The 14,588-nt window shown below is 37.2% G+C and overlaps 1 protein-coding gene across 1 annotated transcript in view; it reads right to left on the reverse strand.

Moving 5' to 3' along the window:
- Wdfy3 (WD repeat and FYVE domain containing 3) overlaps positions 1 to 14,588 on the reverse strand; it is a 240,963-nt gene that overhangs the window by 107,816 nt on the left and 118,559 nt on the right. Inside the window, exons 14-18 of the mRNA XM_013020113.1 lie at positions 10,200 to 10,377; positions 8,227 to 8,441; positions 3,432 to 3,544; positions 1,996 to 2,227; positions 1,255 to 1,331 (exon numbers count right to left, since the gene is read on the reverse strand). Of these exons, the coding sequence (XP_012875567.1) occupies positions 1,255 to 1,331; positions 1,996 to 2,227; positions 3,432 to 3,544; positions 8,227 to 8,441; positions 10,200 to 10,377 (815 nt within the window). The remainder of the gene's footprint in view (positions 1 to 1,254; positions 1,332 to 1,995; positions 2,228 to 3,431; positions 3,545 to 8,226; positions 8,442 to 10,199; positions 10,378 to 14,588) is intronic.

Genomic DNA, 14,588 nt, shown 5'->3' on the forward strand with positions numbered 1-14,588 from the left:
AGGCTGCAATGCTTGGTAAGAAATGTACGCATTATCCTGCCCATGCAATTGTAACCCCTCTGTACAGTATGTTCACAAATAAAATAAAATAAAATTTAAAAAAAAAAATCAGGGGCTGAGAAGGTGGCTCAGTGGTAGAGTGCTTGCCTTGCATGCATGAGACCCTGGGTTCGATTCCTTAGAACCACATAAGCAGAAAAAGCTGGAAGTGGCGCTGTGGCTCAAGAGGTAGAAAGTGCTAGCCTTGAGCAGAAGCGCTGAGGGACAGCGCCCAGGCCCAGAGTTCAGACCCCATGGCCAAAAAAAAAAAAAAAAAAATCATTAATAGTATCATTTTAAGTGTAAATTCTTTAAGAATTAAGGTCTAATTTGCATAACTAAAACAAGCAAACTCATTAAAACTCAATTAAAACATCAGAACAGGATTGTTCATGCTGGTATACCTCTAGAATCTCAGCTACCTAGAAGGTAGGACTACCTAGAAAGGAGGACTGATCTGAGGCCAGCCCAAGAAAAGTTAGCTAGGTCTTATTTAAAAAAACAAACAAACAGGGGTAACAGCACATACCTAGGGTCCCAGCAAATCAGGAGGTAGAGATAGGACTTCCAGTCAAGGACAGCCTAAGTACGGTTAATGTGAAACCCTATTTGAAAAACTAACTAAAAAGCAAAAGTAGGGAAGATATGCCTAGCACTCATGAGACCTTGAGTTCAATTTCAGTACTACAAAGAAGCAAAAAAACATTAGTGCTAAGAAAAATCTCCCTTGTGCGCTTTTCCCCCGATTTGATTATTATAGCATAGTTTATAGATATTAGACAGGATACTATTATCATTTAGTATATAGTGTGGTTAGAAATTATATACAACATAGAATAGCTCTGACTAGTCTCAAACATCTAGTGTGTTATAATGACTCATGACAATATTTTCAAGTACAAATACAATTGATTTGTTAAAGAGGAACTTTAACAAACTCCATTTGTTAAAGAGGACCTACTTAAACATAATAAAATATACAAATAAAACACAAACACAAAATTAGAACAACACATAAGAATCCTATAGATAAACAGTATACAAATAGTATCTATTAGCATTCTCATAGCTAATAGATAATGAAAGACTGTGTTAAACCATATTTACATTAAAAAGAGATGTTAACAAGAACCACATAAACTTTGCAACCTAATTATTAGATCTATTAGTACTTGTCTCTATTTTGCAGCTACAATATCTATAGAACTCTGTTACTTCTGCTATTATAGTCTCTAATGTCATTGAAATCAATCTCAACATCTATTGTCACTGGATATTTATGTAAAAGATAACTTGAGGGACAAATAATGATAAAACCTAATGAGAGTTTTTAATCGCATTTTAGTTCACATATCATTTGTATATATATATTCACTATATAAAGAGCTAGGAAATTTCCTGGAAAGAGTCAAGTGACAAATAAAAATTCATGCTTTGGGGGCTGGCAGCTCTCTATCATGATTATACAACTCTGCCATTCTAGCAAGAAGGAAGTCACAGAAAATACACACACAAATAAGTGAGCCAGGTTCCAATAAACCTTCATAAACAATACATCTTACAATTCTTTTTCTTGTTATTTGTGGGATAGGATCCCACTATGAGGCCAGGATGGCCTAGAATTCATGCTCCTCCTGCCTCAATCTCCCTAGTTCTGGGTTTACAGATATATACTCCATGCTTGACTAAGCTTAACAAAGCATACAACAATAACTGATCTGGCTCATGGGCCTTACATTACTGACTCTATTTTTTATCAATTTACTTATTGTAATAAAATTAAAAGGACTTTTAAAATAGTAAGCTCAAAGAAGCATAATCATTTGAAAACATAGAATAGTGATAGACCATAATGTACTTTAATGGGGTAGATTTAAAACTAAAGATGCATTTGCAAAGTTGAGTATGAGACATAAAGTAATAGAGGAAGACTTGGCTGGCTTGCAATGTCCTTACCCAAACCCTTCAAGAGATGTGTCAAATTCAACAAAGGCTGGAGTAACTGATGACCCATGAAGTCTGATGTCATGTGGGGTTGTCATGGAGACCAAACACTTCACCCTAGTCAAGGGTACAGTACTTCCTTCTGCAGATTTTACCAGGCTTTTACTTATCCGATAATGGTTATCTTCATGGAAGCTAAAAACATTATCAGAACCCAGACCTTCCAGGGAAGTGATCATGCTACCTGCAAGGTAAAAGAAAACTTCTTTGAAAAAAATAACAGGCAAAATTTTAAACTAAACTTAATAGGACTGACTCATTATTGCACACTACATCTAATTTCAATATACAATAATTTATTTTCAAATATCAAGGCCATTAACCTCGTGTTAATGTACTAAATGTTCCTCTTAAAGCTAAAATAGCTGTGTTTCTTTTTTCACCTAATATCAAAGTAATGTGCACAATGTGGGCATGTTAGAAACCACAGAAGCTAGCAGAAACAAAAATCACCACTTAAGCCACTATTACATTGTAACTGAATTATAAACCTCAGTTAATGGTTTATAGACCAAGTAATACTTTTATTCCACAAAACTACTTTTATTTTTTTTTGAAAAGAAAGCACAATCTTGTAGAAGCATTGTAACAGAAACAGGTCATCTTTCTTATGGAAAATGTCAGAAATAAACAGCAACAACTTATTTTCAACATCCTCTCCCCAGTTTTAATTCTTCCCTTAGAAATATAGGAATTAAATAAGAAATCACAAAAGTAGTTAAGGACAGGAATTAAATATGCGATCACAAAAGTAGCTAAATTTTAGTACTCTAACCTGTACACAAATGGGAACAATTTCAAGAGTACAAAGACATATTTTAAACAAACTTTCCAGTAATCCATCACGAATACCATGGTGCAACATCCTCCAATGTTCCTGTTCCCATGAACAATACATCCTTAAACTTTCTGCTTCTAGGATCACCATTCCTCCCATGAGCCTCCTCCCCCTAGTTCACAGTAGAAGCCACCTGGATTCACTGTTTCCTCAGCTTGGGCCTATATTCCTTGGTGCAAAATGTTATTTTTGTCAGTTTCTCTAGTTTCCCACTCCTGGCTGTTTTTGTGGAAGATATCCTAAGAATAATAATCCAGCTCCTTGGCCAAGGAAACAAAGGCTAATTGAGAAGGCAAAGAAATTACAGATCCTATGAAGAAGGTGTTCCCTGTCTATGCCAAGGGACAGTCCAGCATTCATTCCCCTGACATCACCAGTCATTCCTTCTCAGTCCTCATACTCCTGTAGGTAGTCAATTCACCTAAGTGTCTATGTGCATCCATTTAAATAACAAACCCTTTCATTATTTTCTTTTTGAAATATATTCATCTGCCACATGCTTTTTATTAATAAAACTAACCAATAGAGCAAATATTGAAAGTGAACTTACTTCTCATCTCTGGTTCATAACTCAATGAGCTTGGTTTGTGGACCCTGTATTGTTTGAGCAATTTTTTGTCCCAGGCACCACAATTTAAAGGACTTGCCAAACGTAAAAACTCCCTAAAGAAAAGACAAAGCAAAATTATTTCAAAGAAAATATCTTAGAAATCAAGCAACACAAAAGGGGGAATTATAATAGACTAGTTAAAATACAAAAGAAACCAAATCAAGATTATTTCTTATGAGTCTCCATATACCTATGTATCTCCAACATAATTTCCAACATAAATTTTTCAGAAGTTAATAAAAATGCCTAAGTGTCCCATATCCAGCATATGTAACATTGACAACCTTATGCCGAAACCTAGGTATTTTCTTATATTCTGCATCTCAGAAGTATACTGATTCCCCCTTTCAGCTTTCCACATTAGAAAATCAGAAAATCCTGTTTCTATTTCCAAAAATTATCTCAAATCTGTTGGCTTATTTCCATTTCTCGTAACAGTCCAGTCTAACCACATTTTTGTATTCCTGAAACAGTCTGAGTTACCTTTTGTGACTCTAATCTTGTATCAACTCAGTCCATTCGTTAGTATTGACATCTTGTAAAAATAACCATTATTCAATGTCCTTTGCTTTTATAACACTTTGCAATGGTTTTCCTTTCCTGGCAGATTAAAAGCCTAACTCACCAAGGAGCCTGGCACACAATAGCACGCCTAGAATGTTGTTTCCTAAGTCTACCTTCCTTGTTCCCAGATTCCCATCCATAAATTCTGCTCCAGGAATGCAAATTTCCTACAGTATACCTTCCTTTCTGGAACCATTACATTAGTGACCCTCAGTTTTGAGAATGTCCTTTTCTCACTTTTTAATCTACCCAAATTGCCTTCCACACTTTATTTCTAATCTGTCCTTACCTCCACAAAGCTGCTTTTGAGCCACCCTCTCTAAGAAGTCTGGGTAAACCCTATTAACACTGTTATTATATAAATGAATATAAAATATTCTCATTTCTTGAATAACTGACTTTATTCTCTTTTTTTAAATCTTTTCTAGGTTTATTATGGTTGCTATTTATATGCTGTATCTGTCTCTCTTCTTTCAGGTTCTATTTGTACTTTAAAAAATGTTTTATTATTAACTACACATTAAAAAAAAAAAACAATGCTTCTGCCGGGCACCAGTGCCTCATGCCTGTAATCCTAGCTACTCAGTAGGCTGAGATGTGAGGATCACGGTTCGAAGCCAGCCTGGGCAGGAAAGTCCGTGAGACACTTATCTCCAATTAACTACCAGAAAACCGGAAGTGGCGCTGTGGCTTAAGTGGTAGAGTGCTTGCCTTCAGCTGAAGAATGCAGGGACAGTGCCCAAGCCCAGAGTTCAAACCCCACGACCAACCAAAAAAAAAAAAAAAAAAGCTTCCTTTTTCTGCTCAACAATGTTTCCCCACTGACTGGCAAAGAGTTTTAAAAATAATTTTCGTCTAATCAGAAAATGATATTAAACAATGTTCTATATCTATAATTTCAACTAAATAAACTTCTTCTGTTCTTATTCCAAGCATTAAAATGAGTACAGAATATTATAAAAAAGCCAAAATCTAAGATCTGTTGAATATATCCTGCTAGAGCAAGATTCCATGGTATTCTGTCCATTATGGCATCATGAAAAAAATTATTCCTCTCTAGTTTCAATTCAGATAACAGAAATGTTTTAAAAGTCAGATTTAATTAGCCAATTATTCAAATATATACACAAGTAATTTATAAACTATATCTTGTAAGTAGCAAGGCCTTTTCTTTCAGAGAATTCATTCTCTGTGAGAACTGAGCATATCTAAATGGCAGTTGTTCATTGCTTATTCTGTCTAATTACACAGTCCAAGTGATTTCGTCAGGCAAAACACTAGTACTAAATATGATAAAGTCTTTTTATGTCTCTGACTCTACTTTTAAAGTAGTAGATTAGCAAGAATGAGGGAAAATACCAATGCTACTTTCAAAGTCTCATGACTATGAAGATATAGATGATGGAGGAAGTGAATGGAACAGTCTCTTTTATCTTGGTATTATCAAGGCTTAGCATACTGCCAATACAACACTTTGACAAAGTTTTTCTTAATCCACAACCTGCCTTAAAAATCACAAATAGGGGCTGGGAAGGTGGCTCAGAGGTAGAATGTTTGCCTTACATGTATGAGGCCCTAGGTTCAATTCCTCAGCACCACATAAGCAGAAAAAGCCGAAGTGGTGCTGTGGCTCAAGTGGTAGAAAGTGCTTGCCTTGAGCTGAAGAGCTGAGGGACAGCACCCATGCCTCATGGCCAGCAAAAAAACAAAACAAACAAACAAACAAAAAATCACAAAGGAAGTGATACTATGGCTCAAGAGGTAGAGCTCTAGCTTTGATCACAAACAAGCTTAGAGACAGTGCTCAGGCTCTGAATTCAAGCCTCACAACTGCCCTCCCCCCCCTTCCCCCCCCCCAAAAAAAATCACAAAGCCAAGTGCTAATTGCCAATTACTTGGGAGGTTAAGAGCTGAGGACTGAGGTTACAAGCTAGCTAGGGCAGGAAATTCTTTGCGATTCTTATATCCAATTAACCACTAAAAAACCTGAAGTGGAGCTGTGATTCAAGTGATAGAACACTAGGCTTGAGAAAAAAGCTCAGGGACAGTATTGAGGCTGAATTCAAGCTGCAGCACCAGCACCAATGAATGAATCCATGAATGAATGAATGAATAAATAAGTAGATTTCAGACATTTAAAAGAAAGCTCTTAAAAGTTTTACCAAATAGCCAGGTGCTGGTGGCTCACTCCTGTAATCCTAGCTACTCAGGTGGCTGAGATCTGAGGATTGAGTTCAAAGCCAGCTTGGGCAGCAAAGTCTGTGAGACTCTTATCTCCAGTTAACCACCAGAAAAATGGAAGTAGTGCTGTGGTTCAAGTGGTAGAGTGGTTGCCTTAAGCTAAAGAGCTCAGGAATAGCACCCAAGCCCAGAGTTCAAGCCCCATGACTGACAGGAAAAATAAAAGTTTTACAAGATAAATAGTAAATAAAAAATAATCCAATAAAGAGAACACCTTGTACTGAAGTCCCAAAACAATAAGATGTGAACATAGTTTTATAAAAGGACTCCAGAATCTAGGAGTGGTGGTGCATACCTATAATCCCAGTACTAGAGCAGCTGAGAAAGATTCTGAGTTTGATGCCTGTTAGAGCAACATAGTGAAACACTGTCTTAAAAATATTAAAATGCCAGGCATGATAATATATGCATTAAATCTATTTATTTTCCAGCAAAACACAGAAAATAAGTTTAAAAACTAGTAAGTTTTTCTTTCTAAAACATACAGCATTGTTTCTCTTGAATTTCTTTTTTAAAAAGATTATCACAAAATATTTCTTTCTTGAACTAGGAATGTGGTTCAATGGTAGAGAGCCTGACTTACATGTACATGGCCCTGGGTTTGTTCCTTGGTATTACGAACTATAATCATATTTCTTGAATAGTTCACATGCTGTATATCATAGAATATTATTCAGCAATAAAAATGAACAAACTACTGATACACATAACAACTGTATATATCTCAAGCCATAAGTGAAAAATGTCTACTGTAGGTCACATACTCTTATGATTTCATATGTATATCACTCTAAAATGACAAATTTATACAGATGGAGAATAGAGAAGTGGTTTCTAAGAGTTTGAGATACTAGAAGGTAAAAGAATGGGTATGACAGTGAAGGGGCAGCACTAAGGAGACATTTGTGGCATCCTGGATTGTGTGGGGATTAAATAAACACAAAGGGTTAGGTAAGGTGGTACACATCCATAATTCTGACACTCAGGAGGCTGAACCAGTAAAAGACAACCTAGACTAAAGAGCAAGACTGTCCCCCAGCCACCCCCCCCAAAATATGCACAGAAATCAAATAAGGGAATAAGCAGCATATGGAAATAAATAATAAGAGTATCAGTTTCTTTGTTTTGAGATTATACTACAGTTAAGCAAGATGCAACCACCTGAAGGGAACAGTGTGAAGGCAACAAGGAACCTCTACCTTCTATCTTCATACCTGTGAATATGTTATTACTTCCAAATAATATTTGCAAGCTTATTTTTAAGAGTTCTTACATATAAATATTTTAAATATAAAGTAGATGTAAGTCCTATACCAACTGAATAAGAGTTGGGGAGGGAGATACGGACCTTTAAACTTAGGGCTTTATACTTGCTGTTAAGTCAAACCACCAGCCTTGTTTTTCACTGATTATTTTAGGGCAGGTTCTGCTTCTTGCCCATCTGCACTCCTGAACTATGGTCTGCCTGCTACTGTAGGCTTCCACCACGTACAGTTTCTTTCTGTGCAGATGGAGTCTCATGAACTTTTCTGGTGGCTGCCCTGAAATTGCGATCCTCCCAATCTCAGGCTCCCATGTACTTTGCAATGACAGACATGGACTGAGAGAGATCTCTCAAGTTTTTCTGTCCAGGCTGGCATTAAATTGGGAATCTCCTGGACTCAGACTCCCAAGTTGCTAGGATTACAGGTATGAGCTAACAGCGCAAACAAGATTCAAGCAGAACTATCCAGTGGATAGAAATGCTATTTATTAGTAAGTATGATTTTAGTAAGTACTCTTTGTTTTGATTGTTTTTGTCTACTCTGGTTGTTTTGGTCTTGTGTACAGATAACTGAATCTATGTCCATGGAAATGAGAACCCTTTAGTCAAAAAGATCCAGGAATTGCATTACTAACTGTATCAAGAGTTGAAAAGGAATTTACTAACCTTAGCACCATGGGCTCCAGTGCCTGAGAGGCTAAGCGTTCAAACATCCGCTGGAGGGGAGGGTGCAGAGAGTGGTCCTCATCAGCCAGCGCCGCACTGCATCTCTGCAATAGTCTCGCATGAAGACCAGCTTCACACATGACTTGTTGGTTTCTCTCTGTATGCACCAGGGATTGTAAGATATTTGCCACAGCAAGTTGAAGGTCCAAAGCGTGCTAAAAAGTCAACAAAGAAATCCAGGCCACCAAGGCTTTTTTAGTGATATAGGTGACAATTCTTTCTACATGAAGCATACTATGTGGATTAACTATGCAGTCTTTATGTGCTTCAAAAATACATTCAGACAGCTGGGCACCAGTGGCTCACGCCTGTATTCCTAGCTACTCAGAGGCTGAGATGTGAGGATCAAGGTTCAAAGCCAGCCAGGACAGGAAAGTCCGTGAGACTTATCTCTAATAACCACTAGAAAACCAGAAGTGGTACTGTGGCTCAAGTGGTAGAGCACTTGCCTTGAGCTGAAGAGATGAGGGTCAGCATCCAGACCCAGAGTTCAAGCCCTACAACCGCAAAAAAAAAAAAAAAAAAAAAAAAGCCAACTGGAGCAGGAAAGTCCATGCAACTCTTACCTCCAATAAACCATGAGAAAACCGGAAGTGGTGCTGTGGCTCAAGTGGTACAGCACCTCACTCTGAGCTGAAGAGCTCAGGGACAGGGCTCAGGCTCAGATTTCAAGCCTCACAACCAAAAAAAAAAAAAAAAGAAAGAAACAAAAGAAAAAACCAAACATTCAGACAAATTAGGTAACCGGTTTACAGAGATCCAGCAACTTTAGAACACAGCTAAACAAAAATCCCTATTTTAATTTTGCTGGAAGCATACTCAGCTAGCTTCTACTGTCTTCCAGTTCTTCTGGGTTCCATGACTAAATAACAAATAGTAGGTCTATTTTGTTGTTGGTGGTGTTTACCCGTCCTGGGGCTTGAACTCAGGGCTTGAGCACTGTCCCTGAGCTTCTTTTGATCAAGGATAGCACTCAACCACTTGAGCCACAGTGCCACTTCCGGCTTTTTCTGTTTATGTGGTACCTAGGAATTGAACCCAGGGCATGCTAGGCAAGCTCTCTACCACTAAGCCAGTAGATCTGTTTTTATAGTGGGTTTGAAGTGTTTTTCAGAGGACAGGTACCTAGCTGAAAAGAGAATTCACATTTACACTTGTGATACTTTAGAGGCTACACAACATTTTAACACAGATAGCCAGCTGAATTCCAACTCATCCAAACTTCTGAGTGTTAAACATTAAAACAAATAACCTCAATGTATCATTACCAGTCTCTTGTCCTATATTGCTAATTAACAATTTTCACTGCTGAGCTGTACTGACAAGGGAAAACAGAATTACTCCGGCAACATAAGTGACCCAAAGTAATCTTGGTTGAATTCACACTGCAATAACAGAAGTAATCAAAAATAATCTTAGTTGAATTTACATTGTGATAACAGAAGTAACCAAAAGTAACCATGGTTGAATTTGCATTGCAATAAATGAACTATATTTTAAAACATGCATAGACATCATTCATATCAAAAAGTATGGCTTGGGGCTGGGACGGTGGCTCAGTGGTAGAGAGCTTGCCTTGCATGTGTGAGGCCCTGGGTTCGATTCCTCAGCACCACATAAGCAAAAAGAAAAAAGCCAAAAGTGGTGCTGTGGCTCAAGTGGTAGAGTGCTAGCCTTGATCTGAAGAGCTGAGGTACAGCGCACAGGCCCAGAGTTCAGGCCCCACGACTGGACCCCCCCCCCAAAAAAAAAAGTATGGCTTAAAAAAGTCCTATTTTTTTCTCTTGGCTACACTAGCATGTACTATCAAACAGTTCCATATCATTTCCTTACTGCCTGTTCCCCTGCTCATGGAAATACACTTTTCTGTTCATTTATCACAGCTGAGAAGGAACTAAGGCAACCAGGCTTACTTCTGGCTGTGTCACGGACCCCACAGAGGCCAAGAGGTCCAGCATGGCTAGCATGGCACCAGGATGGATGATGACGGCATCAGAATTCTGCAGAGGTGAAGCTGTCCCATGGAGTTTCAGGTCAGCAACATTTTTCGCAGGGTAAACAGGGGGAGTTGAGACAGAATGATATGCATGCCTATAAAGGAAAATAATTAGTTAGAATTTAACCTCAACCACATTCTCGGGTCAGTTTTTCATCTTCTATTATTTTATTCACTAATATAAAAAAATCTTGAATTTGCAGATGAGTTATAAACCACCTTGATATTGGGCTATTAGAAATGGTCTTTTATCAACTCTCATTAAGGCATATATAGATAATTTAACTATTAATTCTTGGCTGGTATGTGTTTTTACCATTTAGATAATGGCACCCGTGTCAAAGGATGTAAAGAATAAGTGAAATGAGTCATTCAAAGCTCTAGGAAAATGAGAGTTTGGAGAAAATCTGATCAAAATTCAAGTTAAATTAATTATCTCAATGAGATTGTTTTCTTTGGAAGTTACCCTCCACTCCTCTACTCTACCTCACACCCTGCTAATGAATGGTGTTTGAACTCAGGGCCTCTAGCTTGCTTGGTTTCCTTGCTCAGCTGGTGCTCTCGCACTTGAGCCACACTTCTGTCCAGCTTTTATAGGTTATTTTTGAAATGGAATTTCAACAACTTTTCTGATGGGACTGGCTTTGAATCTCAATCCTATGGATGTCAGCCCCCCCCCCAGTAGAATTTTAGGCATATGCCACCAGTTCCCAGTTTGTCGTGTATTTTGTCCTTTCTTCTGCCCCTAGGCAACACAATTAAGAACTGACAAGATTGAAGAGGCCTGCTCCGTGAGTCAAAAGGTCTAGGTGCTGGTCAGCTAAGGAGTAAGGGAACTAAGGATCAAGGAAGTCTTCTTTTGGTTACTGGGAACTATATTAATCTATTGTGTCTATCCAATACTACCAAAAATACTTACCACTATTTTTTCAGAGTTGGAAGGCATATTTTATCCATCAAGTTTTTATGAGTTAGAAAGCCAAGGCACATTCTGAATGTGTGTATTTCTTCTTGTCCATGGTCTCGCTTTTCTATTTCATACTACGTACTATTCATCTACAATTCATGAATCTGCACATTTTGCATCTTGGTAGTGAGAAACAGATGCTTGTGGCTACAGCCTATGAGAGCTTCTTGCTTCAATGAGTCCTTCTCAGCATAAACCATCTAATGCTGAGCTCCATCCTGGACAGCAGCGCTGTTTCAGCTCTCTGACACCAGAGCAGCTTGGGAAGCAGACGCTTTACATCTGTGAGTTAGTACCAGAGAACTGGCACTGCCATGATTTTAAAAAGTACCATTCGCTTCTTCACAGAGATTCTAGGAAAGTATTTAGTTTCACTTATAAAAAAAAAATCACATGGGCATTCCTAGCTTAATTTAAAAATCAGCCCATCTTCCAACTAATTCATGCCTTCACTTGCTATATATTTCTGCCTATTTGATTTTCAAACTTAAGAGATTTACAAATGCTTATTGCATAGGTACTGTCCTCCTATGCTGATTCAATCTACCAAAAAAAAAAAAAAAAAGACTCCTAATTCTTCTGGGATGTAACCGGGCTCATAGGATTTCACAAAAGATATTTTCGTTACATTCAGAAAGTAACTCAAATTTGGGTAAACGTAGATTCTAACTGTACATTTCACTTACAGGTTTTCCTTTCCATATGTATTACTAAATTCATCAGTTTAATCTAGATTAGAATTTAAATTATGATCACATCCAAGAAATACACTGTTATTTGTTGGAAACCAAATTCATACATAATTATACATAATTAATAGTATTAAAAATATTATATGTATATAATTATTATAGTAGCAAACTTTTAGAATCATATATAAAAATATTCTATAAAGGGTTGGCATGGTTTTCAAACTAGAAAAACACTGTAAACACTGTAAAAATGTAATATAGCATTCATAAACTCAATTTAGTTGTACTATAACAGGTATATGCCACACAAATTCTAATAAGTAATAGGCTATCACACAGACATTACTTTCTTTTTACTTTTGCCAGTCCTGGGTTTGAACTCTGGGCCTGGGCACTGTTCCTGAGCTTTTCTGTTCAAACCTAGTGGTCTATCACTTAACTGCAGATCCACTTTTGGCTTTTTTTTAATGGTTAATTGGAGATAAGAGTCTCAAGAATAAGACCTAAGCTTTTGTAAAGAGGATGAAAATAGGATAGAGGATCAAATCTTAGTCAATTTTTATGTTGATTAAATTAAAAAACTATAGGTACTTATATTCAATATTCCACCCATACTTAAAGCTCATTTACCTCTTTTAGGAATAGGTAAGTCTTAAAATCCAGAATCTGCTTTGTTTATCATCACATAGCTAAAGGCAATGAGTGATGGATTCCCTACTTACTCAAAAACTAGTACTTGCCATCTTCTCCAGGGCAGATCTGTTTTGTACAGTGTTGATTTCTTTGTATTTTGTTTTCAATTCCTCTAACTGAACATTATTCACTGATAATTCTGATTAATCCTACTAAATAACAAGAAAGGTCATGTGTGTTTTAGTTTTCCAAATTTGAGGGAAGGAGGGGAAGAGGGAGAGAAGAAGAAAGGAAGACAGGGAGGGAGGGTAGTTGTAGGGTATAAATATACTAAACAACCCTAAATTCATGTAAGACTATTCTGAATTATGCCATGGCTAACTGTAATACGACTGAAACCATAACACACAGATTTTTTTTTTTTTGGTCGGTTGTGGGGTTTGAACTCTGGGCTTGGGCACTGTCCCTCAGCTCTTCAGCTCAAGGCGAGTGCTCTACCACTTGAGCCACAGCACCACTTCCAGTTTTCTAGTGGTTTATCGGAGATAAGAGTCTCACGGACTTTCCTTCCCCGGCTGGCTTTGAACCCAGATCCTCAGATCTCCTGAGTAACTAGGATTACAGGCGTGAGCCACTGGCACCCAGCTAACATACAGATTTTTAAAAAGCATGTCTTTCTAGATACCTAATAAGTATCACTATTCATTGCTATAGTAAGACTATATAGTAGTAGTAATTAGTGGTAATACTATTAAATAGTATTAGTAACAATATTAATATTAATAGCACTAGTTAGTAATAATACTATGACTAATAACATTATTATTAATAATATTATAAAATAGAGTCCACCCTCGGAATTTCCAGGACATTAGCTCCTAGACTCTGTATAACAAAACTCCATGGAGGCTAAAGTCTCTTCTAGAAAATGGCAAAGTATTTGCATATGACCTAAGATATTTCTTTTATTTGGTCTTGAACTCAGGGCCTTAGTATTGCCTCTGTTGTTTTTAGCGCTAGGCTAGAGTTCTACCACTTGAGCCACAGCTCAAGTTCTAGGAGTCTCATGGACCTGCCTGAACTGGCTTCAAACAATGATCATCAGATCTCAGCCCTCTAAATAGGTAGGATGGTAGACACCAGTGGCTGGCTAGAATATTTCTTCAATAAATATACTTTATATCATTCCTAGGCTCATTAAAATACTTAAATTGACTGTAGATGCTATATAAAATAGTTGTTACACTATTGTTTAGAAAAGAGCAATGAGGAAAGTAGTATGTGCATGTTCAGAAGAAACATAATTTTGAAAAACATTATTTTCAAGTTTGAGGTTGCTTGAACCCACAGGACCAACATAAAGAACTGGCCATTATGTTGAAGTACACAATTGTAATGAATACTTTTAACATGTTAACTAAAATCATGTTCAAGCTTCAAAATTTGAGTAATAAATAAGAGTCAAGCACAGTATTTTCAGGAGTGGGACATCTCTGAAGGGGTTAAAGACTTGTAATTGCTTACGAGAAGCCAGAGGGAGGAAGAGTACTTGGTGCCAGTACACAGATTCTGATCACAGGAAGTGCAGGCTGAGAGAGAGCTTCAATGGATCTCAACTGTACTTTTGTTCATCAACTTTTTGTCTTAATTCATAAACTTTATATACGAGATAGCAAATACATGTAGAACAGACAAAAGTTAAAAACTGTGTCAGTATTTTTCTTTGCTTTTTTTCAAAGTTTAGCCTTGACGAGTCTGTTACAGCATCATATTTCAACTGGTTTAACCTGACTGAGAAAATGAACAATTCCTTGTAGTGCTGAGGTTCATTTTGCAGTAACAATAAAAGAAAAAAAAAACAACATTTAAAGTAAAGAGAAAATCTAGGAGGTAGCCTACTTAAAGAGATAAGATGCCCTCAATTGTAACTATTTCTTTTTTTAACTCAGGGCTCTGTGCTTGCTAAGAACAAGCTTTACCACTGAGTCATGCCTCCAACCCTTTTTGCTCTGAT

The sequence above is a fragment of the Dipodomys ordii genome, unplaced genomic scaffold (genome assembly GCF_000151885.1).
Source record: "Dipodomys ordii isolate 6190 unplaced genomic scaffold, Dord_2.0 Scaffold49, whole genome shotgun sequence".
NCBI classification, from domain to species: Eukaryota; Metazoa; Chordata; class Mammalia; order Rodentia; family Heteromyidae; genus Dipodomys; species Dipodomys ordii.